The 24,669-nt window shown below is 58.4% G+C and overlaps 3 protein-coding genes across 4 annotated transcripts; 1 reads left to right on the forward strand and 2 right to left on the reverse strand.

Annotated features, from left to right (window-relative positions):
• Positions 1-2,148: 2,148 nt before the first annotated feature.
• On the reverse strand, positions 2,149-7,542 carry FXYD7 (FXYD domain containing ion transport regulator 7). The gene is made up of 4 exons (XM_058530943.1): positions 7,450-7,542; positions 3,189-3,218; positions 2,406-2,480; positions 2,149-2,271 (listed from the first exon to the last, which is right to left on the reverse strand). The coding sequence occupies exons 1-4, from the start codon at positions 7,478-7,480 to the stop codon at positions 2,162-2,164; spliced, it is 246 nt and encodes an 81-aa protein (XP_058386926.1). The 5' UTR covers positions 7,481-7,542; the 3' UTR covers positions 2,149-2,161.
• Positions 7,543-7,768: 226 nt separating this feature from the next.
• On the reverse strand, positions 7,769-14,738 carry FXYD1 (FXYD domain containing ion transport regulator 1). 2 transcript variants are annotated; one of them, XM_058530939.1, is made up of 8 exons: positions 11,922-12,023; positions 10,735-10,798; positions 10,232-10,264; positions 9,556-9,630; positions 9,216-9,252; positions 8,236-8,285; positions 8,004-8,055; positions 7,769-7,903 (listed from the first exon to the last, which is right to left on the reverse strand). In XM_058530939.1, exons 2-7 carry the CDS (start codon positions 10,793-10,795, stop codon positions 8,033-8,035), a joined length of 279 nt encoding a protein of 92 aa, XP_058386922.1. In that variant the 5' UTR covers positions 10,796-10,798; positions 11,922-12,023; the 3' UTR covers positions 7,769-7,903; positions 8,004-8,032. The 2 variants fall into 2 exon arrangements, with proteins under 2 accessions (XP_058386922.1, XP_058386923.1); XM_058530940.1 differs by lacking the exons at positions 7,769-7,903; positions 11,922-12,023 and adding an exon at positions 14,519-14,738 and having other exon boundaries at positions 7,976-8,055.
• A 1,534-nt stretch (positions 14,739-16,272) lies between these two features.
• Positions 16,273-24,087, forward strand: LGI4 (leucine rich repeat LGI family member 4). Its single transcript, XM_058530948.1, has 9 exons — positions 16,273-16,442; positions 16,861-16,932; positions 17,177-17,248; positions 18,721-18,792; positions 18,924-18,995; positions 19,172-19,341; positions 21,426-21,590; positions 21,677-22,182; positions 23,055-24,087. The coding sequence occupies exons 1-9, from the start codon at positions 16,273-16,275 to the stop codon at positions 23,367-23,369; spliced, it is 1,614 nt and encodes a 537-aa protein (XP_058386931.1). The 3' UTR covers positions 23,370-24,087.
• The last annotated feature ends 582 nt before the right edge of the window (positions 24,088-24,669 follow it).

The following is a 24,669-nucleotide window of genomic DNA, read 5'->3' on the forward strand; positions in this document are numbered from 1 at the left end:
GCTGGAGGCCTGAGTCCCTGGATCTGGGATGCAGACGGGCTCTTGGGGAATCGTCGTTGCCAAGGCCTGAGGAGGGGCAGCGGGGTGCAGCGGCTCCAGCCTTGGGGTGGGGGGGGCGGCTCATTCGGGGGAGCGCTCCCTGGCGCAGGGCTGGGGTCCCCACCGCCTCCACCCGGCCGTCAGGCTGCCGCGCTCAGGCAGGGACAGCAGTGGAGGAGCCCGGGGGCGGTTTTACACGCCGCCACCTCCAGGGGCTGGGGTGAGAGAGAGAGAACCAGGGAGCCTGGGTCAGCTACCGCAGGGGTGGAAGCAGCCCCCCCCACAGCCGGTGGGCCCTCCACCCTCCAGGGAAGCCAGGCCCCCAGGGACAGTCATCCTTGAGCTAGCACTGGGGAGGTCTCTAGCCTCCGCACAGCCTAATGTCTGGTCCGTGTAGCGAACCCGTGTGGCTGTTGTCCTGCCCAGCAGGACACTGGCATGGAGGGGAACAACCCCTGAGGAGGCTGAAGACCCGGGCCAGCTTGGCCTTTTCTGGGGCGGCCCCCTGACAGAAAGCGAGTCTCCATCCCCCTCCTAGGCCCCGAATGTCCGCCTACACCCTACTCCTTTCCAACACCCTGTCTCCTGAACATTTAGATACAACAGGAATTCTCCTGTTTCCCGCCCACTCGGGACCATCACTCCACGGGGTCAGAATCCTGTTCACATTCTTAAACTGTGCCCCAGGTGCCAGGGCCAACCCCCCCCATCATCTACAAAGTGGCCCGTTAATGTTTTTAAATCTGATTAAAAGAACATAAAACAAAACACGTGAAATTCCACACCCAGTTCCCCAAATACTGAGTACCCCAAGGCCCATTCTTTTAGTTATGAGATCTTTATAAGAGGCAGAGAGACTCCCATCTCTGATTTTTCAGAAGTGCCTGGAAAGGACGCAGTTCCACTAAAAACAGGTCGAGATATTTTTACATAATTAAAATTTACACCCCCAAGGAGTCACGATCTTTCAGCTACATGCATGTAGCTTCCCTCACACCTTCACGCGCCTCACCCACTCTCCCCTCCTACACCCTCCCCCCCTCTACACCCCACCCCCTCCACTCCCCACACCCCACCCCTTCTACACCCCACCACCTCTACACCCACTCCCTCTAAACCCCACCCCCTAAGCCCCACCCCTGTACACCCCACCCCCTCTATGCCCCACCCCCTTCTACACCCCAACCCCTTCTACACCCCAATCCCCTACGCCCTATCGTCTTCTATGCCCCAACCTCCTCTGCACCCCACCCTCCTACACCCCAGCCCGCTCCTCTACACCCCAACCCCCTCCCCCCAGCCCCTCTATGCCCCGCCCCTCCCACACTGCATCCTCCTCCACTGTCCACCCCTCTAACACCTCCATGCCCTCATCCTCTACCCTCTCCTACACTCCCCTCCTGCACCCTTCACCTCCTCTTACATGCTCTTCACTGTTCATCCCTTTCCCCTTTCCCGTACACACTTTCCGTCTTCCCATCCTCATCCTCCTTATGTCCCATGTTCTCTCTTTTCCAACATCAGTTTTTAAAATCTGTGGTCTATACATTTCTCCTTTTCTTATTTTGATACAGTTATTCTCTTCTTCCTCCCCTCCTCCCCTCCTTCCCTCCTTCCTCTCCATCATTTCCTCCTAGATCTTCCCACGGAAGGATCAAGTCTGGGAAGCGCTCCGCCCTCCCGCGTCCCCCGTGCTCAGCTCTGCCCCACTCTGACTGCAGAGATGCTGTCCCCACAGCCCTCTCCGCACAGGCGGTGGCCCCTCCTCTGGGCACTGCCCCCCCCCCCGCTGTGACAGGCTTGTGTGCTGGTTTCCGGGAAGCTCAGGGGACATTCCCGTTTCTCTGGGACATTTCAGTTCCTACTGACTCCACGGTTGAACATCTCTGATCTGCGGGGTCTCAGCTCCTACTGAATTTCCCGTTCTTGGGGACACCCTGTGCGACCCCTCCTTGCTCCCCCGTCCTCCCGGAGCCACACCCTCCTCACCCTCACCTGAGGAGGGCAGCTCTGACTTACAGGATTTGCAGGTCGGGCTGTGGAGGCAAATAGAGAGAGAGAAGCATAAAGAGGCTCCATAGCCGCGGCTTCATGGGGACACAGGGCAGGCACGGGCCCCTTCTCACATGGGGGCCCCGGAGCCCCAGGGTGCTCCCACCCTCACCCCACTCTCCCCGCTGCTGCCAGACCTCTCAGACCTGGAGTCGGCCTTCCTGCACTTCACCTTCTTGCCTGTTAGGAGACAGAGAGAGCAAGGAGACAGGACAGAGGGGTCTGGACAGGGGCCAGCAGAAGAGCTGTAGGAGCCCGGGGACCGGAGGTGGCCCTCTGAGGGGCTCTGGAGGCCAGGAGAGGGTCACACTTACTGATAACAATGAGAATGCCCAGCAGGAACAATATGGTAGCCAGAGTCATGCCCACAGTCTGCACAGTGTCATAGTCTGGGGAAGATAATGGGGACATCAAGGTGGGGGTGGCACCTCACCCCCCCCCACCGCTCCGGGGCCTCGGTCTGGCTTCCAGGCTGCCCAGCCAGGGCCCCATAATTCAGGGATGCTGCAGGCCGTGCTGGAGGCTCCTCCAGGGGGCTAGTGTGAAGATGGAGAGCATGAGCTTGGACAGCGGTGCTCCCCCTGGTCTCTCTACCCTCTACCCTCCCCTGGAGTCTTCGCCCCTAGACATGTATGTAACCTTCCTCTAAGGCTAGATGTGGGCGTGGCTCCTCTGGCTGGGGAGCCAAGGATGGCCACAAATCTTTCCCACAGTCCCCATAGGTGGGAACTATCACTATCTCTTATTTACAGAAGGGTCCAGAGAGGCAACATTGCTTGCTCAGGGCCACACAGCTAGTGAGTGAATAAGCCAGGATTCAATCCAGGCAGCTGGCCTCGGGGTTGTTTGCTTCTCTGATGCACCAGCCCAGGGTCCTGGTGAAGCCTGAAGGGGGCCAGAGAGGGTAACCCCCCAAGGCTGATCCTGCCCTCCATGAGCCCAGTTGATATGAACGGCATCCACATGGTCACATGGCCAGTGGCCTGGCATGTACCATGTAGCCATAGCTGAGGCCACTGCAGCAGTGACCCGCAGGGATCTGGAGCCACCCCTCCCTCCAGCCCCAGGGTGCCCTCATCACAGAATCCTCCACTCACCATAGTAAAATGGGTCAGGTTCCTGAGGAGCTGTGGGAAGGAAGGCAAAGAAAGAGAGAGAGGGAAAAAATATTTCAATACTGGGTTTCTTAACATTTTTGAGAATCCAGATGGGGCCACCAGCTCAATGGTTTCTGTGTAGAAATCAGATAAAGAGACCCATTACTCTGGATGATATAGCCTCATAGCAGGACACAAGGCATAAAGAGTGGAGCATAGGCTGGATTCTAGTCCCCACTCATTCCACTAGTTGGTATCTTCCCTTCTGCAGTGCACAACCTACCCAACTGTACCATGGCAGTCCTGATCCTAGCCCACTGTGGAGGTCTGATGCAAGCTATGGACTCATTTTCTGAAAAACATATACACACTCCCATTTGCATCTGGTGCTGGGGGTTAACGGACTCCAACCCCTCTGGTGGACTGCTGAGGGTATCAGCTTCCCCTGAACACCCCCTAAAACTTCCCAGTCATCTGAGAAAGGCAGGCACTGTGCCTACCGCTCTCAGCCACTTGCTCCTGCCACCAGATCCAGGACAGGGGAGCTGTCCTATAATATGCCCTATCTTATAATATATCCTATATAACTTACTTCTAAGACACCATGGATTTTAAGATTCAAAATTGATTTCCTAATAGCTTGCCCAGTGTGTGTGTATCTGCGTGACTATGTATGTAACTGGCCCAGATGGAACGTACCCATCATTAGAAGACTGGCCCTGACTTCATAAATGTTGATGTGCGGATAGAATGCATGTGTGTCTGTGGATTTGCATTTCCCTATCTCCTACCTCCCTGTCCCACACCATCCTCAGGAGGGCTCAGAACAGCCTTCCCATTCAAGAAGCCCATCCTGATGGCTCCCTAATTCCCCTGAGCCCTTAGTACATTCTGCCTGGTCTCGAGCAGAATTCTGCAAAGCATCCTAGGGGTGGGGACCAGGCGTGCCAGGGCGGTGCCAGATGTGGTCATTAGTGTCCTTCCTCAGTCCAGGCTTGGGGAAGGATGGGGGGTGGCATGTGACTAATTCTGGCCCGTGAACTGTGAGTGGAAGTGTCATTGTCACTTCCAGGCTGGAGCATTTCAGTGCTCATGCAAGAGCTCTCTTTTGCCTTGAGCCTAGTGACACGAATGTTCACGATGGTGGCTGCTCCTGTTTTTTTTGGTAAGGAGAGACCCCCGGTCGACCTGAGATGGACATATAGTGTAAGTGAGAAGTAAACTTTGGTTATCAGAAGCTGCTGGGATGGTGGGTACTATTTGTTACCACGGCAGCCTGGAGCCTAAAGTGACCAATGCAGGTGGCCCTGGGCCAGACCCTGAACAGCACTGAGTCAGGCAATGTGGAAGGTCGCCCTCCTCAGTCCTCTGTCCAGGCTTCAAAGAGAAAGTCTTAGGTGGGTGTTGCTGTGTCTTTAACACCTTTCAGCCCTTGTTAATCTCCCCTTTACCCAAGAGAGAACAGGCCCTGGGCCTAGGGTCTTCAGCAGCAACAATATCCAGGTAGAATTTTGTGACATTATTAGGCTATCTCTTTATTTATTTATCTAACCCGCATTTGATGGCACCCACAGCCTCTCTTCTCAGCACGTTACAGATATTAACACACTTCCTGTTTGCAGCAGCCCCCTGGTACAGGTGCCATCTGCATCCTCATTCCACGAAAGAGGGACGCTGGTGCCACATCTTTAAGATCATTTTTATACCTGCCTTCAATTTAAGGCAACAAATCCTGATTTTCCACTTGTGGTGATGATATAAAATAAAGCTAATTAAGTTTTTAAAAAGTTAATCGAATAAATAGCAGTGTGGGGAACATTTGGACAGGGCAGAAATCGTGAAGGTGGCACTCCAAAGCTCCTGATGGGGAGACATGTTTTAGAGTCATCTGTGCTCTGTCTTAGCTCCCCCACCAGATGGGGAGAAAATTTGCTTAACTCATCTCTGTTGTTAATCCTGGCTTTTATACAAGTCTTTCAAATAAGTTTTTTAGAATGAATGAAAGAACCAACGAATGAATGAATGAATGAATGTGAGCCCCTGCTGGGCTGCAGGAGGCTGCATCAGAGGTGGACCAGTGAGATATCCTGCCTTTGCCTCCTGCCTTTCCACACTCCCCACCTCCCCAAACCATCAGGAGCCCACTGGGGGAGCACCTGTCCCCGAATCCTCTTCGGTTCCTCCCTAGGTGCTCTGTGCCCCATGCAGAAGTCCCTCTTCTGGCCCCTGCTGCCCTGGCAATGTGGGTCTTCAGGGCAATGCTGGGTTAGGGTAGAGCCAGGAGGCAGGAGAAGGAATGTGCACTACTCCTGGCCAGTTGCCAGGGAGACATCAGGAAGGAGGCGGTTGCTATGGCAACTGGGGCATCTCAAGAGGTGAGGAGAGGTGATGGGTCTGGGCACCCCAGGCTGGGTGGGGTCCTATGTGGGGCTTGGGGGTTGGGTTTCTAACTCTGGGGCCAATGTTGACTCCCCCTGCTCCCTTTGTACCTCCCATTCTTGCCCCTGCAGGGCTGGCTTCAGGCCAAGCCAGGGGTCCTTCTCAGCGATGGGGACCCAGGCCCAGTCATGCCCCCACACCCCCTTTCTGTTTGCCCCCGGCTCTCCCTCCTGCTCACTGACAGGGTGGGAGGAGCCTTCACCTTCTTCCCCCAACAATTATTAATTAGTTTCCTTAAGGAGTTTGCAACACACAGCATGCTTTTCCTCCCCCGGCTTTCCCAAGACCTGCGGTCCCCTCTCTTGCTGTGACTGGGGAAAAGGTGTGTGTGGGGGGGTATCTGTCCTCCCACTCTGCCTGTCTGCTGCCATCGATCCTGCTAACCACCATCTCTGCGAAAAGAAGCTCTGGGCTCCCGCCAGGCCTGCTGGCTCAGCCCTGCCCCCTCTCCCTAGGGTGGCTTCCAGCCTCTGCAGCCCCCCCCCCCCCCGCCCTGCTTCGAATTCTGCAGATATGGCTCAGTGCAGCAGCCCCCGCCCAGCAAAAAAGGGGGCAGGGAAGGAAAGACTGGAGCGGAATTGGGGTTCCCTTCACCGCCAGGGGATACTCAGCACTGCTGGTCTCTCCCCTGGCCCTGCTCTCAGTGCTGGAAGCCCTCTCCGTGCCCCCCTCCCCCATTAAAGCATTCTTCCCCTTGCTCCTCTGCAGAAGCAGGCACAGGGAAGGGGGCAGCGAGTGTGGAACGGGTGTGTAACTGGGTTAATGGGAGTGAAATGGACATTGCCATGTGGCTGGATGGGGGGGAAAGGGCATCTGTGTGCAGACCCAAGTGCACCTCCAGACCAGAGGACACTCCGGATGTTGGGTGGAAAGGAGGGTCCCGTCCCCCATTCCTGCCCAGGGGGCTCACTGCAGTGGCTTGGCCGCGCCCCGTGCTGCCCTTCCCTCTCTCCACTCCTCATTGGCACTGTGTCCACCTCTCTCTCCTCGTCTGTGTCTTTCCCGGTGCCTCCCTCTCCATACTCGCTTCAGTCTTTCTGTCTCTCAGTCTCTCATTTTCTCTCTCTCCTTCTCTGCATCTCTGTCTGTTGCTCGCTGCCTCCCCGCCTCACTCTCTGAATCTCTCTGGGTCTCACATCTGTCTGTCTTTCTCTCTGGGTCTCTCTTTGTGTCTCTGACTCTGGGTCTCCTGTCTCTCTTAGTCTCTCTCTATCTTTCTCAGGCTCTCTCAGTCTCTTTCTAGATCCCTCTCTGTCTCCCTCTCGCTTTCTGTCTCTCTCCATCTCTCTCTCTCATTTCCCCCAGCTCTCCTTCTCCCTGTCTTCCCTGTTTCTCCCCGCTTCTCGCTGAACCTGCTCATCAGGGATTTCAACACCAACCATAGGAGCCAGCGCTGCAAAAAAGAGAGATATGGACCCCCTCTCCTTACCCCCCCCCCCCAGGGGCCCTGAAATCTACGAGAACCTCTGTGGCCACAGACCCACCCGCTCCCACCCTGGAAGCGCATCTCTTCCCATCCACTACCACCGCTGTGCAGGACCAGCCACCCGGTTGCCATAGCTACCGGTCCGAGCATCCTTTCTCCCGGGACTGCAGCTCTCCAACCGCGGGGTCCCGCACAGGAACGACACCACCAGGAGGGGGTGTCCAAGAGGCCCGGAGGGGCGCCAAGGGGTGCACTGCAGGGGCCTCCGCCCATGGGAGGAACGGACATCTCCTTCCCCACTCCCCCCCTTTCCAGTACTGGAATCTCCCCAGATCCTCTCTCCTAAGCTCTAAGACCCCGGAGCCCCCCTACGCCCTCTCCCCAGGCAACGCTCACCCTCTGTGGTGGCCTGGGTCGGGGTCGCCATGCCTGGCCGGAGCAGGGGGCGGCTGGATGCCGAGGCGGTGAAGGCGCGGCTGCAGCAGCTGGAAGCGGGACGGACTGATGTCGGGGGGAGATGGGGGGAGCCCTGGTGTTGGGGGGCGGTAGCCAATGGGTGCCCGGAGAGCCCGCCCCCGTCCAGGCCACCCCCGCCCCCGCCCCCGCCCACTACCGACGTCCCCGCCCCTTCCTCAAGGGTGGGGGCGCCCCCTGCCGGGGCCAAGGGGGCGCCGAGGCTTTCGCGCGGAAGGACCGACAGATCCACAAAGCGCTGTCAAGAGAGAAAGCACGTTTTATTGGAAGTCTGGGTGGCCGAGAGGAGTCTCTGGGGCGGGGTTCGGGAAGAGGCAGTCCTGGTGGCGGTGGGCGCGCGGGTGGTGGGTGGGAGGTGTCAGGTGCCAGGGGAATCCTGTGGGGTGAAAAGGGTGAGAGGCAGAAGAGCCCTCCCAGCCCTTCGCCCCCTCCTCCTCCTCCTCCTCCCTCCCCCAGCCTAGTCAGAGCTGCAGGACCTGGCTGGGTTCCATCGCGCCAGGTGTTTCTACCGCCTGCGGGTGGACAGACCTGGGGGGGACACAGAGAGTCCGGGAGTCAGGAGGGACACCCTCCTGTGGGGGGGGGGGGATCTCCCTGTCCTCGGGTTTTAGATCAAGCCACCTCCCTCCACGCGCCCAGGGAGGGCCAGGAAAGGGGTTCTTGGAATCCGCCCTCGCCCCCAAACACCCGAAGTCTCTCCAAACTCACGGCGGATGGAGCTGCGAAAAGTTCCCTCCTCCTCATCAGGTTCCCCAGTCCTGGGAAAGGAGAGGCAGAAGGAATTGCGGATGGGAAAGAAGAGAGGCAGCGCTCCCAGGAATCCCCCAATGCGGCGTCATTTCATAGACCGTTGTACCAAGGCCCAGAGGTGGGCGAGGAGCCGGCTCCGGGGTCCACCAGAAAACCAGGCGCCCCCGGGAGCGGTTTCAGTGTGTGGCAGGAGGCACTCCCCGCCGGTGACAGTGAGTGCCTCCGGGGGTGCTGGGGAAGGGACTGGAAGGTGGCGGGGGAGGGATGATCAAAGGGACTTGAGGGCAGACTGCCTGGAGACGGCCTAGGTTAGAAACCCAGAACTCTCATCGTCCAGCTGAGTGATCCTGGGCCAGTGCCTTGACCTCCCTGTGCCTCCGTTTCCTCATCTGTAAAATGAGGTTGATAAGAGCCCCCGCCTCATAGACGTGGTAGGAGGGGCACATAAGATAATACACAATGAGACAGTATCCGGCACGTAGGACACACCCAACAAATATTAGCTATTATTTATAATAACATTCATCATTGCTTTAACGTGGAGAAGGTATTCATACTCTGCCTGGGCTTTAAATTTTTATTTCAAGATGAATCAAACAGCTAGGAGCAGACTCCGAGCTAAACTGGGCCGCCAAGTGAGGTGATCTCATTTCGCCCGGCTCTTCCTTTCACAGCACTTATCACGCTGTGTGATTTTTTATTTGTGGGGCTGTTGGAACCCACGGCCACCACCCCCGCCGGGCTGGGAGCTCAGCCAGGCCGGGAGGCGGCTAATTCCCGGCTGGGTCCCAGGGTCTGCCATGGGGCTGGGCGCGCAGTAGGCGCTTAATACAGGTTTGTGGAAGGGTCTCCGGCGGCGTGTTGGGTGGGCTTCCCGGTCACCCCTAGCGCCCCTCTAGAGGGGGAGTAGACAAGTGCGGGCCCGGAGCGCCTCCTACCTCTGCTGCTGGTTGAATTTGCACCGGCACCTTCTGCCTGTGGGTGGGAAGTCGGGGGAGACAGGGCTGAGCGTCGGCTCTAGGGGGCACCGCGCGGCGCTCTTGCTCCAGCTCCCCCTCACGAGAGGCGGAGCGGCGGGGATAGGGGCGGGGCCAGAACGGAGGCGGGGCCTAGGGGGATGGGGCGGAGCCGAGGGCGGGGATAGGGCAGGGCAGGGACAGAGGCGGGGCATAGGCGATGGGGCGGTGCGGGAACAGGGGCGGGGCCGGGGGATGGGGCGAAATTGGGCCGGAAACCTGCAGAGGCGAGGCTGGAAGCGGCAGGGTGAGGGGCACTCACTCAGGACGATGAGGATACCCAGGATAAAGAGGATCCCGGCGATGATGAGGCCCCCAATCCGCAGGGACTGGTAGTCTATGGGCAGCAGGGAGGAGAGTGAGGGCAGGGAGGGGAGAAGGAAAGATAGGAGACAGGCAGATTGGGGAGGAGGGGGCAAGGAGGAAGGATCAGGGAGGAGGAGAGGAGAAAGGAGATCAATGAGAGCACGAATGGAGCAGATATGGGAGGAGGGAGGAAGGGATCAGGGAGAGGAGAGGGTGGAAAGGAAAGGGAGGGGAGCAGGTGGGCAGGGCAAGGAGGAAACAAGGGAGTAGGGGAGGATGATGGAGAAGATGAGGGGGACTGGGAGGGGAGAAGGGGCAGGAGGCAGCAGAGGAGGAGCTGTAAGATATTGAACAGTAAAAGGAGAAAGAGAGAATCAGAGAGACAGGGAGAGATCAAATAGAGAGAGAGACACGCAGAAAGAGACAGAGAGAAGCAGACAGATAAGGGGAGATCAAGGCAGAGTGAGAGAGCCAGATGGAGAGAAAGAGAGGGGAGAGACAGAGACATAAACACTGGGAGTCAGAGACAGAGAGAGAGGGAAAAGGAGAGGGAGAGGTAATGAGGAAAGGACAGGCAAACCCAGCCCCCACCCCCCCCAACTCCCAGAGATTGATGCCCCTCTCTCCCTCACCATAGGTGAATGGGTCGTGTTCCTGTGGAGCTTCTGGAAAGAGAGAGAGAAATCAGGATGCTTCCTGGAGTCCTGGGGTCTGGACAGCCAGGGGCATAAAGACACCCTCTTGGGGCTCTACTTTCCTGGGCTGAGAGTTTGGGGACGGTTGGACCCTGAGCAGGCTGCCCACCTTCTCTGGGTCTTTGCTGCCCCCTCTTCACTGTCCTGGGAGGGACAAGGGGCACCTCACTGCCCTAGCTCCCTGTCTCATTACCGGTTGTCTAGGATTCCTTCATTCACTGGAAGCCGGCCACCACCCCACCATCCACCTTTGCCTGACCTGGAGCATCCTCTCTCCTCCCCCAAATACCAGCCTGTGACTGGACCCCATGTGAGACCCCAATTTCCTGATACTCCAACTGACTCAGTTTAGGTTCGAGTCCCCAACTCGTTTCTCTTGCAAGGTTTCCCCTGCCACCTTGGGGCTGAGGTGGGTAGTGGGCTGCCTCCCCCAGACTCACCTGCGTTGGCCATGGCGAGGAGACCCACACAGAAAACGAAGAGGTGGCCGAGAGACACCATTTCCTGGGGAACACCAAGAGTCAGGAAATGTGTACCCTTGTCAGGGGCTGGAACTCAAGGGGTTAAGTCAGAGACAGTAGAGGGACTTAATTCCAAAAGCATCCATCATCCAGCTTGGCCACCCCAAGAAACAGGGGCACCTGGAGAAACAGCGTCACTAAAACAACCCACACAATGGGGGTCACAGGGTAGTGAGGACAGGGGTGGGACACACACAGTCCCCAGGAGCCTCCCCACAGCAGGCCGCGGATTCCCCACGCCTCCCCTAGCGAGGAGAGCAGGATGCTGCACCCCACCAAGTGGGGAGACAGTCACACCGTGAGGGACGACACCACCAGGACACGCCCCAGGGCCCACCTGCCCGCACACCACGGCCTCGCTGTGTCCTTAATATCCCGCTCTCCTGCCCTCGGCCACTGGCCTGCTCTCTGCCTGACCCTGGGTATAAATATCTCCCACTTCACCCTGGAGGAATTTGCCTCGCGCAGGCCACCATGGCAACAGCCTTCCTTCCCCCACTTGGGGGTCATGCACAGCCCTGCCGGGGTGAGCCCAGCCGCCACATTGCCACAGCCTGCCCCCATGGGAAAGGCCACCCTTTCTGCTCTCCTGGGAGCAATGAGAAAAGGGAAAAACATCCCCTCGGCTGCCTCTGGGTGACATCTTTCACAAGCAGACAACACCAGGCGAGTGACAGGAGGCCCAGGCCAGTGTGGCTGAGAGACAGAAGACAGAAGCCAGCGGCAGGGACACACACACACAGTCACACACACGCAGCGGGGCGGGAATGGAGACGCCCACTCCCCATACTTCTGGTTGGAGCAGGACGGGGGTGGAGACACAGGCACACTTTACTCCTCGTCTGGGCCTCGGGTGCCCCCGAACAGTGATGTGACCGGCCCTACACACATGAGTGTCCCAAACCCACACCCGGCCAGGGGGCACATGCAGCACAGGGAGGGAGTGGCACCCACACTCCCTCCGTGGGGGGACCCCAACTTCCCAACCGCACTGCTTTCCTCTTGGGTCGGGCCTGCCTGGGAAGCCACCGGCTGGCTGCTCCCAAAATAGGCGGCCCAGCCAGGCAAAGGGCGAGGCCTGGAGGAGAGGGGCAGGGGGCGCTCACCCCAGTCGGGCTGTCCCCTGCGGAAAGAAGGCCCCCGATCGTCCGGCTGCGCCCAGGGGCCGAGCACTTTGGGCCCCCAGCCCGGGGCTGGATGCGCCGCCCCCAGCGGTCTCCCCTCCCAGCCCCACCCCAGCCTGGCCCTCCCCAGCCAGCAGCTGTAACCGGAGCGGGGCTGGAGGGGGGCCAGGGGGCGGCCCCCAGCCCAGACCGCCCTGGCCCCGGGTTAACTCTCTCGGCTCGGATGGAGGAGCAGGAGGCAGCCGGGGTGGGGAAGCTGGGGAGAGGAGGTTCCGGCAGGGGGCTGGACTGCAGACACACACACGCGCGTGGACGCACACACACACACACACACACGCACACACGCACGCACACGCGGCCTCGGGCTCACCTCAGAGAGCTCCTGAGCTCGGTGCGAGGGTGGGTGTCAGTGATTTTCTGTGCCGCTCCCTGGGAATTGGGCCCAGCTGGGGCCTAAGTTCACCCAGCCTCAGTGCTTAGGAGCCCACTGACCCCTGACCCCAGGGTTCTTTGGAGCCCTGGCCAGCACCACAGGGCTGTTTTGGGGCATTTCAGTGTGTGTGTGTGTGTGTGTGTGTGTGTGTGTTGTCTGGTGCCAACTGTGAGGTCCCCCAGGGGTGCACACCACACACACACACACAACCCCAAAGACCCAGATAAACAGGCACAAAACCAGACAAATACGTATATGTACACACATACAAACACAGAGGCAGACACACACAGAATAACACACCGCTGGAGAAACGCAAAGACACACCACACACACAGCCAGCACTTCTTACACCAGTGACAACACACCAAGATGAACACCTTTGTGTACACACACATATTCATTCAGGTGGATGCTTGTACAGAGACACAATGAAAGACACAGCCACACAACCGTCCACCCTTAGAAATGGTCATAAAGATATCCACGCTTGTGAAGACATACAAATGGCTGTACAGAAACACACCAGTACACACACGCCACACATAAATACCTTCAAAGGCACAGACACACAGCCAGCACTCCTGCACAGTCTCAGAGCTCTGAGGGCCCACACACTGTACATATGGACAGACACACGCACACACTTTCGTGGGCACACAGAGAAGCAGAAACACTGCCAAGGACACAGCCACACAACCACCAAAACAGACACACACACACACACTGTGTTCACACCCTCTTGCACGGGCAGACAGGCACACAGCCGGCCACACAATCACAGACACACAGGCTACGCACTTGTGTTCACACACTCGGGACACCAGCAGACGTGCGGTGATGTGTTTAACCCCGAACCTCCCCTTCCCTGAGCTCCTGGGGCCTCTAGGACCCCCTGGAGGACAACGCACCTGGCGTCCCTGTGGGCAGGCCAAGTTCAGAGGCACTGGGGCCAGAGAAACCCAGGAGTGGGTCTGGGCTCTGCCACTCCTGGTTGTGTGCCCTTGAGCAGCCCGTGTGACCTCTCTGTGCCTCAGTTTCCCATCCTATAAAATGGAGAAATCACTAAGGTCATACGTATAACCCTGGGCTGGACTCAGAGGTCTCTGACTGGACGTTACCTTATCATTAACTCCATTTTAGAGATGAGCAAACCGACGTTTAGCAAGGCAGAGCCAATTCTCCCAAGGGCCCCCTGGTGGTTTAGCACAGAAGCTGCCCCACAGAGTAAGAGTCCCAGGGGCTCAGACGCCGTGCCCTGCAGGCCGGTCAGCGTGGGCGACACGCTCCCCCTCAGGCACAGGCGCAGCCCTAACACACTCACACGCGTGGGCCGGCAGCCTCAGAGGACCCAGGAGCCTCGAAAGGCCCCTTATCCCAATCCCATCTGCCTGCGCCCTGCCCCTCGTGGCCCTGCAGCCAGGGTCACCAGCTGTCCCTGGTTAATGATGACCCCGGTGTTTATGCCGCCCTGGGAGCGGGGACAGAGGAGCAAGCAGGCCAGCAGGAAGGGGCACCTGGCCAGCTCTAGCCGACCCTCGGCTTCCTCCCCTCACAGGGCCACCTGCCCCAGGGTGGAGTGGCTCAGCCACTTTCCAGCTGGGTGATGTTGGGCAAGGACTTGACCTCTCTGGGGCTCAGTGTCTCCTTCTGTCAAATGGGGATGATAATAGTATCCACCTCAGAGGGAGGTTGGGATGAGTAGCTGAAACCATCCACAGAAAACATCTAGAACAAAGCCTGGCACACAGCAGGTGACCAAAAAAAAGTTTAGCTATCATCATCATCGTCATTGTCATCCTTCTCATGTAAACCGAGTGAGAGCCCTGCGGGGCACTGCGGGGCACTGGGGGGGGCTGTGAGCGCGGATTTAGGCCTGCCTGTGTCCCCTCTGTGTCCCTGGCTCTAAGCTCTTTATCTCTTCAAAGACCTTGTAGGGAGCTATATCATCCCGCTCTCCAGCCGCGGTACCGCGACCTGAAAGCCTGCTCGGATCGCAGAGCTGCTCTGAGCAGCTCAGAGGTGCAGGACGAGCACTGGGTCCAGAGTCTACCCTCAAGCCTGCCGGCCGCTGGGGGGCGCCCACCCTGCGCAGAATCTCAAGCAGGGGCACTGCCTCCATCATCTCCCTGCGTGCTTTACACACCTGGAAAGGGGGTGCCACCACTGCCCCATTTGACAGATGGGAAAACTGAGGATCAGGGAGGTTGAATGGCTTGCTTGAGGCCACGCAGAACTGGGCCTGGAACCCGGATCTATGCGCCCCCACCCCAGCTGGCGCTGTTAAGCCCGTTGTTCTCGCAGTCCTCTGGGTGTGTGCAGCGGGGTCGAGAGAGGCTGTGGGTCTTCCTCAGTGGCCGGGGAGAGTGGTTACGTTTAGATCTGTCCACGGCCAAGAAAAAAATCGTTTAACCTCCTGGTGTCCCAGTTTCCCCATCTGTAAAGTGGGGATTAGCAATACTACCCACCCCACGGGGTGGTTGTGAGGACTGAGTAAATTCATGTAAAGACTGGCACACAGTTAGAGCTCAGTGGGGATTATTACTACTATTTCAGGCTGGGTAACAAGTGTCATGGGTTTATTTTTCTTATTTAGTGGACAGAATCTATCCAAATTGCTCAAAGCTTAGTCCAAATGAAAACAACCGACATCCGTGAGTTCTGATCTCCAGAGAAAGAATGCAAAGTCCCCCAGAGAGGCCCTAGAGCCGGCCACTGGGCTCAAGTCCCAGCTCTATCCCAGCTGGGTAGCCTAGACCTCAAGTTACTTGACCTCTGTCCTCAGTATGCCCATCTGTAAAATAGCCATACAGTAGTATCAACCTCAGCAGGCTATGGCGTGGTCCGGGTGAACTAACAGATGAACCTTCAGGACGAGGCCCGGTGCAGAGTTAACACCGAAGAAGAAGGTGGCATCATCATCACTGTTCCCTTGGGTTGGCTCCCTGCCCCCAGTGGGTGATGGACACTCAAGGGGTTAACTTCGGGACAGACAAGGGAGGTTGTGGGTTTGGGCCAGGGCAGCTGCCCTGCGGAGTGTGGCCACCAGAGGGAGCAGCTGGACCTGAGCCGGCCCCTCCAAGACTGGGTGACAGCGCCCACCACACCCTCGGGGAACCAGGGGAGGGGGCTAGCTGGGAGTGGCCAGGGTGGCTCCAGGCCCCGTGGTTTCTCCTCCCGCCCCCCTCCTGCCCGCAGAGCCATCTGGGTCTCACCGTGGTGACATCCTCCTCACACTCCCTGAGTGGGGTGGACTGGGGAATCTGGGGAGGGGGCTGGCTGGGAGTGGCCAGGGTGGCTCCAGCCCTCGGTGGCCCCTCCCCTCCCATGGGGCCATCCAGTCCCTTCCCCAGGGCTGCTCTTCCTATGCCCTCTGACCCCCTCCTCCTCCTTACCCTGCTTTGCCGGGCGCACCCGGTGCCCAGCGAGTCCCTTTCCCAAACCTCCTGGGAGAAGGGGCGTGGGAGGAGGCAAAGAAACTTACAGGGAGCTGGAAAGGAGGGGTAGAGAGAGGAGAAATAAAGACACCAGACAGAGGGAGACACAGACACACACACACAGAAAGAGAGGCCAACAGAGACTGAGAGACAGAGACAGGGAGACAAAGATAGACAGAAAGAGAGACAGAGAGACAGTGGGAAACAGACTAAGTCACTGAGGCAGAAATAGAAGAGAGAGAGAGAGACAGAAAGGCGAAGGAGAAATAAACAGAAAATCAGACGCCAAAGAGATACAGGAAGAAAGAGACTGAAATAGAGATCGAGAAAGAGGAGAGAGAAGCCAGGCAGAGCATGCCAGCTGGCGGGATGGAGGGTCTCCTGGCGTGGGAGATGTAGGGGCCGCAACCTGGGCGGAGCTGGGTGGGCAGAGGGAAGCGGGGCCTCGGCGGGGGTGAGGGGCATGGGAGGGGCCGGCATTCTGCTGCTGCTGCTGGCTGGGGCGGGGGCGGGGGCGGCCTGGAGACCCCCGAAGGGGAAGTGTCCTCTGAGCTGCTCCTGCTCCAAAGACAGTGCCCTGTGTGAGGGCTCCCCGGACCTGCCCGAGAGCTTCTCCCCAACCCTGCTGTCACTGTGAGTGTCAGGCCCTTTGGGGGCCTGAGGGTGGGGAAGGGAATCCTGGGACCCCAGGGGTTCGGGGCAGGGTGCCAGGGTCCCCAAGGAAACAGGGGCCCTTCAGGATCTTGGGCGGTGGGCAGCAAAGGATGTTGGGATGCCCGAAAGGGGGCTGCCAGGATTTGGGAGGCGGTGGAGGGGGAATTCCAAAGGGCAGGGGCAGCCCTTGGGGCCCAGGAGGAGGGCAGCTGGGGGTGGAATGAGTGCTGCCGGGATCCTTGCCAAGCGAGGGGCACATGCCTGTCTCCTGGGTTGTAGGGGAAAAACACCAGGGCCAGGGTGGCATGCCAGAGTCCCCCAGATGGGAGACGGCTCTGGGACGGGGCTGGAGCGCTGGAGCGGTTTCCTCCTCACCCACCATTGCCCACATCCCCAGCTCCCTCGTCAGGACTGGAGTCACCCAGCTGAAGGCCGGCAGCTTCCTGAGGGTGCCGACGCTGCACCTGCTGTGAGTGGGGCCCAGATGAGCTGACGGCCGGCTCCAGGGAGGGGGTCCATGCCCGTGCGCGGGAGGGTGTTCACACATGTGTGTATGTGCATGTCTATGAAAGCATCTGTGTCCATGCCCATCCCCACATCACATGCATGTGTGTGTGTGACCATGCCCGTGTGGGCCAAGGGTGGGGGCCGAGGTTAAAATGTCAGATAGGAGCAGCAACTCTGGAAACATTCCTTTCTTGCTCCCGTGACAGCCTCTTCACATCCAACTCCTTCTCGGTGATTGAGGACGATGCATTTGCGGGACTGTCCCACCTGCAGTACCTGTGAGTGAGGCCAGGGGATGGGAGCAGGAGGGGAGTCTGGGAGAGGAAGCAAGGGCCCCTCTGTGGCCCCCAGAGTAGGGGAGATAGGGCCTTGTTGCCTGGGGAGGAAGTGTCTGGACAAGGGTCCCTCTTGGAGGGGCAAGAGGCCTGGCCTCTTGGGTGGGTTCAGGGCGCCTGCTCAGCTGTGTAATCTCAGCCTGCTCGCCTCACCTCTTCGTGCTTCAAGATCCACAAAGGGCCTGGATCACCCGAGACTGTTTCTGGCCCTACCTGACTTATAGGAGCCCAGGGAGAGTGCAAAGAGGCTGGAGACAGGAAATGTTTCAAATTAACGGGAAACAGCTCTGACTTGGGTGGTGGTGGTGGTGATGATGGTGATGGATGTACCGACTGTGGTGGTGGTGGTGACAGTATGACAATGCTGGCATTGGTGCTGATGTTGGTGGTGATGATAATGGTGGTGGCGGTGGTGATCCTGTTGCTGCTGCTCACGGGGAAGTGCTGGCGTTATTGAGGATGATGGAGTGGGGATGATGTTGAGAAAAATGGCAGACCCGACTGTAATGGTGCTGTTGGTGATGCTGCTGATGAAGTTTGAAGGGTTGGTGTTAGTGATAATTAGCATGTGGATATTGGTAATGATGGTATTGGTGTTGCTATCAGTGATGGCTGTGGGTAGAATGTTGGTGTTGGTGTAATGGCAATGTTGATGGCACTGGGTTTGGTGGTGATGGTGGAGGTGGTGGTATGTCTAAAAATTGTGGCAGTAGGGGTGCTGGTGGTGGGTGAAGATGTGAGTGCTGGGCATCATGGTGATGCTGTTGGTGTTGGCAATGCTGGTGCTAATGTTGATGCTTTTAACAATGGTGCCAGTGTTGGTGATGATGGTGGCAGTCATCTTGGCATTGATCATGAAGGCTGTGTTGTTGGTGATGCTTATCAGTGTTGTTGGTGTGGGGTTTGGTAGTGACAGTGTTAGTGTTGGCATTGCTGTTCGTGTTGATGATGGTTGGTTGGTTGTGATGGTGTTGGTGACGATGGTGGCAGTGTTGGTGACAATGGCGGCATGGTATGGTATTGGTGATAACAGCAATTATTGGGACTGGGGCTGACGACAGTGGTAGAGGCCTGGGTGTTGGTTACTGCAGATGATGGTGGAGGTATTGGTGGTGATATTGGTGCCAGTGCTGGTGTTGGTGGTCATGGTGGCAGTGGTGGTGATGGTGGTGACAGTGTTCATTATGAGGCTGGCAATGACCATAAGGTCAGGGTCTTGGCTCCAGGGACTATAAGCTGGGACCTTGGTGAGGAGAGGTTTCGGGGGAGCCTTCCTCTGGGATCATGCCAGGTGTTGGGGGAGAATTCAGCAAGTTCCAGCGGCCTGTGGCTTCCATGGGGTAAGCTCCCCCAACCACTGTGGAGCCACAGCAGGGAACTGAGGGCCTCCCCCTCGCCCCACCTTCCCTCCACAGCTTCATCGAGGACAATGAGATCGGCACCATCTCTAAGAACGCTCTCAGAGGACTTCGTTCACTCACACACCTGTGCGTGCCTCCAAGGCCCCACTCCTCCACCACCCCAGCTCCCCCTGACATGCATCCCACACCCCAACACCCAGGGACGCAGGGTACCCTGGTGGCGCTGATGGCTCCTCCTCCTCCTTTCCCTCCACCAGAAGCCTGGCCAATAACCACCTTGAGACCCTCCCCAGATTCCTGTTCCGAGGCCTGGAGACCCTGACTCATGTGTGAGGCTCAAGGAGGCTGGGCGGGGGGGAGTGGGAATGTCTGGGTATGGCTGGTTCTTACATCTTTTTCACGCCGTCTGTGGGGCCCCGTCCTGAACCCTTGCCTGGGGAGGGGGCGGGAAGCGTGGCTCCAGGGGTGGAAGCCGGGTGGCAGCCCCTCTGGCCTCTTGCCCCAGGGACCTCCGCGGGAACCCGTTCCAGTGTGACTGTCGTGTCCTCTGGCTGCTGCAGTGGATGCCCGCCGTGAACGCCAGCGTGGGGACGGGGGCCTGCGCTGGGCCCGCCGCCCTGACCCACATGCAGCTCCGCCACCTCGACCCCACGACGTTCAAGTGCAGAGCCATAGGTGGGGGCTTTCCCGGCGGGGGGCACGGGCAGCAGGGTTCCCAGCAGGAGGTGGGAGACCAGGGGGAACGGCTGCCGGGGCTGAGGGCTCCCCACCCTCCCTGCTCTGCCGTTTCCTGGCTGTGAGACCCTGGGCGAGCAGCAGCGTCTCCCTGAGCCTCAGTGTCCTCACCTGTGGAACGGGGGTAATAAACCGTGACACAGGATCGCTGTGAGACTCAGTGATGTGTCCACCCCGGCACTGGCGCGGGGCCTGGGACGGGAGGCCCTCATAAATGCTCCCTCTCCTTGTTATTATTAATACAAAACTGACCAGTTCTAAAATCCTTCCTCTGACCGTTTTGCTTTTCCATAAATATACTTGGGTGCCTTTATGGGTACTGGGCAAAGCAGAGAGCACGGCAGTGATGAAGGCAGCCCTGGTCTCGCCCTTTCAGAACCCACCGTCCAGAGGAAGGCGGAGAGTGACGCCCAGAGTGACCAGGACTGGGATGGGGGAGGCACAGAGTGTCAGGGCCAGATGAGGGAATTATTATTATTAAGTTATAATAATAATCTAATAACATTATTATCCATTAATAATTAGTAATATTATTACTCATATCAACATTATTAATAATAATTAATGGTAAGTGTGAGACATGCTTTTGGTCCGTGGGACTCATAGAACAAGGGAATTTAACGTGCGGTCCCTCTTTATTCAGTTACTCAACAAACATTCACTGAGGTCCACTCTGTGCCCAGCCCCGTGAAAGGTGATGGGCATACTGTGGCGACCAGCCTTGGGCTCTGGCCTCACAGTTCTGGGGGGTGGGGAGACAGATATTAAATAAAACCTTGCACAAATAAATGGATGCTATACATTGTGATAAACACAGGGAACGAGGAGGGAGATTAAGGCGGGGGAGTCCTACCTTATATGGGTGACATTAATCTGGACTTAGCAAGTGAAGTACAGAGAGAAGGGCACACTAGAGAGAGGGGACTGCATGTGCAAAGGCCCTGAGGTAGCATAGAGCTTGTCCTGTTTGGGGATGAAAGGAAGGCAGGTCTGGCTTGGGGGAGCAAGTGAAGGGAAGGACACAGATGTGGTCGAAGGCACAGGGCCTCACCGTGCAGGACTCTGAAAGCCACGAAGAGGAGAGTGGACTTTACCCCGAGGGCTGTGGGAAGCCGTGGAGGGTTTTGAGCAGAGGGTGATGATTTGACAGACATTTTTGAAAGATCCCCCTTTGGGTGGGCATCCTTGGTGGCTTGGTTCATTGCCTCAAGCCTGGCACCTAGCAACAGGCCTGGCACATAGAGCGAAGTGTTATAACGCGGAGTCAACTGCCTGGCTCCATATCACCTCGCTGGGCAACCTCAGGCATCGCTACCATAAGAGCTAAGTTGCTGTAACAAAGAGGCTCAAAGTATCGTAAATTAAAGAAGGCAGAGGTGAGCTGTCCAGGCGGGTGGGTCAGCCCCTGGGCGTGGTCCTGGTTCTTGTGGCTGAAGCCGAGTTGTAGCACGTCCATCTGCCAGCTCGTGGGGAGAAGGAGAGGAGACTGAGGCCAGGACGAGCCGTCCTCACACCAGCAAGGCGAGCTTACACCCATCACTCTGTTCTCGTTCCACCAGGAACGTGGTCTGGCAGTGGCCACACCTAACTCTGGGGGTTGGGGGGGAGCCGGATAATGTGGCCGCTGGCTGGAAAGCTTTGTGCCCACTGCAATCCTACTTCACAGAAAGTGGGAAGGATGGATGGGGCTGGTCAACTGGCTGCCTGTGCCACTTAGAGTAGTTTCCTCTTCTGCAAAGTGGATATAATAACCTTGTAAATACCTTACAGGGATCTTGTGAAGTTACATGAATTAATAAATATGCTGTTTCTAAGCAATTATTTGATGATGCCACGCAGCTTAGAAAATAAAGTCTTACCATGTTGTTGTGAGTTAATACATCTATAGATAAAAGATTCCACTATATGCTCCTATGGGGGGAACAACACGATGGTACTCATTCCAGAGATGTGCAAACTGAGGCTCGGCGATAAGGACCCTTGGGGTCCCCCGGGGCCTGCCTGACTCTCTCCTGCACCCCCAGAGCTGTCCTGGTTCCAGACGGTCGGGGAGTCGGCGCTGGGCGTGGAGCCTTTCTCCTACCAGGGGGAACCCCACATCGTCCTGGCACAGCCCTTTGCCGGCCGCTGCCTGATCCTCACCTGGGACTACAGCCTGCAGCGCTTCCGGCCCGAGGAGGAGCTGTCTGGTGAGCCCCCTTCTTTCCTCCTGCCTGCCCGGGGGCCTGCCCTGCCAGCCGGCCTGACCTGCCCTCCTGCTCCCCGGCTCCCCCAGCGCCCTCGGTGGTGTCCTGCAAGCCGCTGGTGCTGGGCCCGCGCCTCTTCGTGCTGGCCGCGCGCCTGTGGGGAGGCTCGCAGCTCTGGGCCCGGCCCGGCCCCGGCCTCCGCCTGGCCCCCACGCAGGCCCTGGCCCCGCGGCGCCTGCTGCGGCCCAATGATGCCGAGGTCCTGTGGCTGGACGGGCAGCCCTGCTTCGTGGTGGCCGACGCCTCCAAGGCGGGCAGCACCACCCTGCTGTGCCAGGACGGGCCCGGCTTTTACCCGCGCCAGAGCCTGCACGCCTGGCACCGGGACACGGACGCCGAGGCCCTCGAGCTGGACGGCCGGCCGCACCTGCTGCTGGCCTCCGCCTCGCAGCGGCCCGTGCTCTTCCACTGGTTTGGCGGCCGCTTCGAGAGGCGCACGGACATCCCTGAGGCCGAGGACGTCTACGCCACACGCCACTTCCAGGCTGGGGGGGACGTGTTCCTGTGCCTGACGCGCTACATCGGGGACTCCATGGTGAGGCTGGGCACGTCAGGTAGGGCAGACAGGCAGCGGGGCCGCAGGCCGGGCCCGACCCACAGCTGACTCCCGCTCAGGGCTGGCTTTTCAGCGTGACCACCCACTGTGGGCTGCTCTTTCAGCACCCACCCCACCTTGCACACTGGCCTCTGAACTCTGACCTGACCTCACAGGCTGGGCTGACCCTCGACCTCTGACCCCACCTAATGTGCTGATCTTTGAACTGACCCCACCTCAACACTGATTGCAAGACTGTGAACCCTCAAGGCTGGATGACCCTAAACCATTCCCCATCCCCTACACCGACACTGGCCCCAAGATACGGATTCTACCCCTAAACTCTGGCTCTGTAACTGACACACTCCGGGACCTACACTTAACCACGAACACCAGGCTCCAAACCCCCAAGGCTGACGGCTCACCCCCTCAGGCACTCTCTTTCCGGAGTGACGTATAGCCAGGGGCAGGGCTCTGCACCTAGAAGGCAGGTGTTCACAGGTGTCTGTGTGGGGCACAGACTGTGGGCGCAGGGGCGGAGTAGAGAGACCAGGGAGGAGGCTGCTGTGAGCGTCCAGAAGGGAGGTGACTGCGGCAGGGCCGGAGCGCGGCCAGGGGAGATGGAAGAGATCTAGACATCATAGGTAAACCCGGCAGATCCCACTGCTGACATTCTACATGGGGTGTGAGGGAGAGAGGGGCCAAGGATGAGCATCCGGGCAGTGACGTTTGTGAAGATGAGAAAGGTGCGGGAGTGTGGGGACCTACAGGCCTCTGTTCCCAAGCTGTCCCAAGTCCCCCAGGGCCTAGAAGACTCCTGGCAGGCCTGGCCCCCTGCACCCCAGGTCCTAACCAGCAGCCATACTTTGCAGGTCATGCGCTGGGATGGTTCCATGTTCCGCCTGCTGCAGCAACTTCCCTCACGTGGTGCCCACGTGTTTCAGCCACTGCTCATCGCCAGGGACCAGCTGGCCATCCTGGGCAGCGACTTCGCCTTCAGCCAGGTCTTCCGCCTGGAGCCTGACAAGGGGCTCCTGGAGCCGCTGCAGGAGCTGGGGCCCCCGGCCTTGGTGGCCCCCCGTGCCTTCACCCACATCACCATGGCCGGCAGACGCTTCCTCTTCGCTGCTTGCTTCAAGGGCCCCACACAGATCTACCAGCATCACGAGTTAGACCTCAGTGCCTGAGACGGAGACCCTGGCCATGGCTGGCCAGGGGCTGGCATGCAGTCCTAGGCCTCTGGACACCTCCTTGACTGGCCTCCTGGCCCCACTTGAGGTGATAGCTGGTCTTGTGAGATACTGACCACAGGCCGAGCTCGAGGCAAGAGCTGCCCCTCCAGTCTTAAGCAACATCTTGGCTGGAGCTAGATGCCCCACCAAGGGTGACTTGGGGGCTCAGGCTGGGGCACTGCACGGAGCAGGATACAGAAGTCAGGGAGGCGGTAACGTGCGGAGCTCCATGAGGTCTGGGAGCGCCCCCCTCAACCCACTCCCAACCCTCCTGCTCGCGCTGAAAGTACCGAGGAGGAGAGAGCTTTCTCTCCCCTCTAAACTCAATCCGGCCAATCGCTTTCAGTGCCCGCCTCCATGACGTCACCAGTCGCTGGGCGGGTTTCCCTGCCTGGCTCGCTAACTTCCTCTGCTGCTTGTGCGCATGTCTCCCGCCGAGGCGGAAGCCATGCGTGTCGTCCCTCCTGCGCCTGCGCCTGCGCGGGGAATAGGTGGGAAAGTGAGAGTTGGCGCGGGGAGCCCCGGGTACCCCTCCGGGTGGATCACAGGGGCGAGGACAGAAAGTGTATGATCTCAATAAAGGCGCTGTGAACCCGCCCCACCCGTTGCTGTGGGATCGTTGGGAGAGGGTGTCTCCCGAGTGGCATGGGGGGCGGGGGGTCTGGTGTCCTAGGAGCAGTATTACGAAGGGGGCAGGTTCCAGGGGTGCGTTTGGCTGCTCATGGGGAGCTATCGCGCGGTCTCTGAGGAGTGTGGGCTCATGATTTTGGGGGACCTCAGGGGATGCTCGGGGGATATAAAGGCATTAGGGGACAGGTCACAGGTTTACTGTGGGTCTCGGAGTCATGTCTCAGGGCATTGTAGGAGATACTTTGGGGGTGTTTTGAAGGGTTTTAGGCATCTTATGGGGTGGCTCATGGGGACATTTTGGAGGTTTTATTGGGTATTGGGGGGTCTCAAGGAAGTTTGAGGCTCGTTGGAGAAGCTCACACCCTGTGGCCTTCATATGTTATTAGGGGATATCATGGGGAATTATTTAAAGTCCTCATAGAGACATTTGGGTATTAGGAAGGTCTTGTGTAGTAAAGTGGGGTCTCGGGTGAGGGGGAGAGTTATGGGGTCTTCCTATTATAATCATAAGCCATCTGGGTACTCATGTCATGGGAGGTTGATCTTACACCCTAGTTTTCCTGCGGTGGTTCCAGTGAGGGTCCCAGCATTCTGTCTAGTTAGAGCTCCCTTTCACTCTCAAAAG

Source organism: Diceros bicornis, chromosome 34, assembly GCF_020826845.1.
Source record: "Diceros bicornis minor isolate mBicDic1 chromosome 34, mDicBic1.mat.cur, whole genome shotgun sequence".
Taxonomy (NCBI): domain Eukaryota; kingdom Metazoa; phylum Chordata; class Mammalia; order Perissodactyla; family Rhinocerotidae; genus Diceros; species Diceros bicornis.

Bases quoted from the DNA above. Each gene is read 5' to 3' on its own strand.
- FXYD7 (XM_058530943.1), bottom strand. From the start codon at position 7,480: ATGGCGACCCCGACCCAGGCCACCACAGAGG. The intron at 2,481-3,188 runs GTGAGTGGAGGA...TATCTTCCCCAG, and splicing joins ACCTGACCCATTTTACTATG to ACTATGACACTGTGCAGACT. The intron at 2,272-2,405 runs GTAAGTGTGACC...GTCTCCTAACAG, and splicing joins GGGCATTCTCATTGTTATCA to GCAAGAAGGTGAAGTGCAGG.
- FXYD1 (XM_058530939.1), bottom strand. From the start codon at position 10,795: ATGGTGTCTCTCGGCCACCTCTTCGTTTTCTGTGTGGGTCTCCTCGCC. The intron at 10,265-10,734 runs GTGAGTCTGGGG...CTCTCTTTCCAG, and splicing joins CCTCGCCATGGCCAACGCAG to AAGCTCCACAGGAACACGAC. The intron at 8,056-8,235 runs GTGAGTTTGGAG...TGTCCCCCCCAG, and splicing joins TTTTCGCAGCTCCATCCGCC to GTCTGTCCACCCGCAGGCGG.
- LGI4 (XM_058530948.1), top strand. From the start codon at position 16,273: ATGGGAGGGGCCGGCATTCTGCTGCTGCTGCTGGCTGGGGCGGGGGCG. The intron at 16,933-17,176 runs GTGAGTGGGGCC...CTCCCGTGACAG, and splicing joins GTGCCGACGCTGCACCTGCT to CCTCTTCACATCCAACTCCT. The intron at 17,249-18,720 runs GTGAGTGAGGCC...TTCCCTCCACAG, and splicing joins CTGTCCCACCTGCAGTACCT to CTTCATCGAGGACAATGAGA.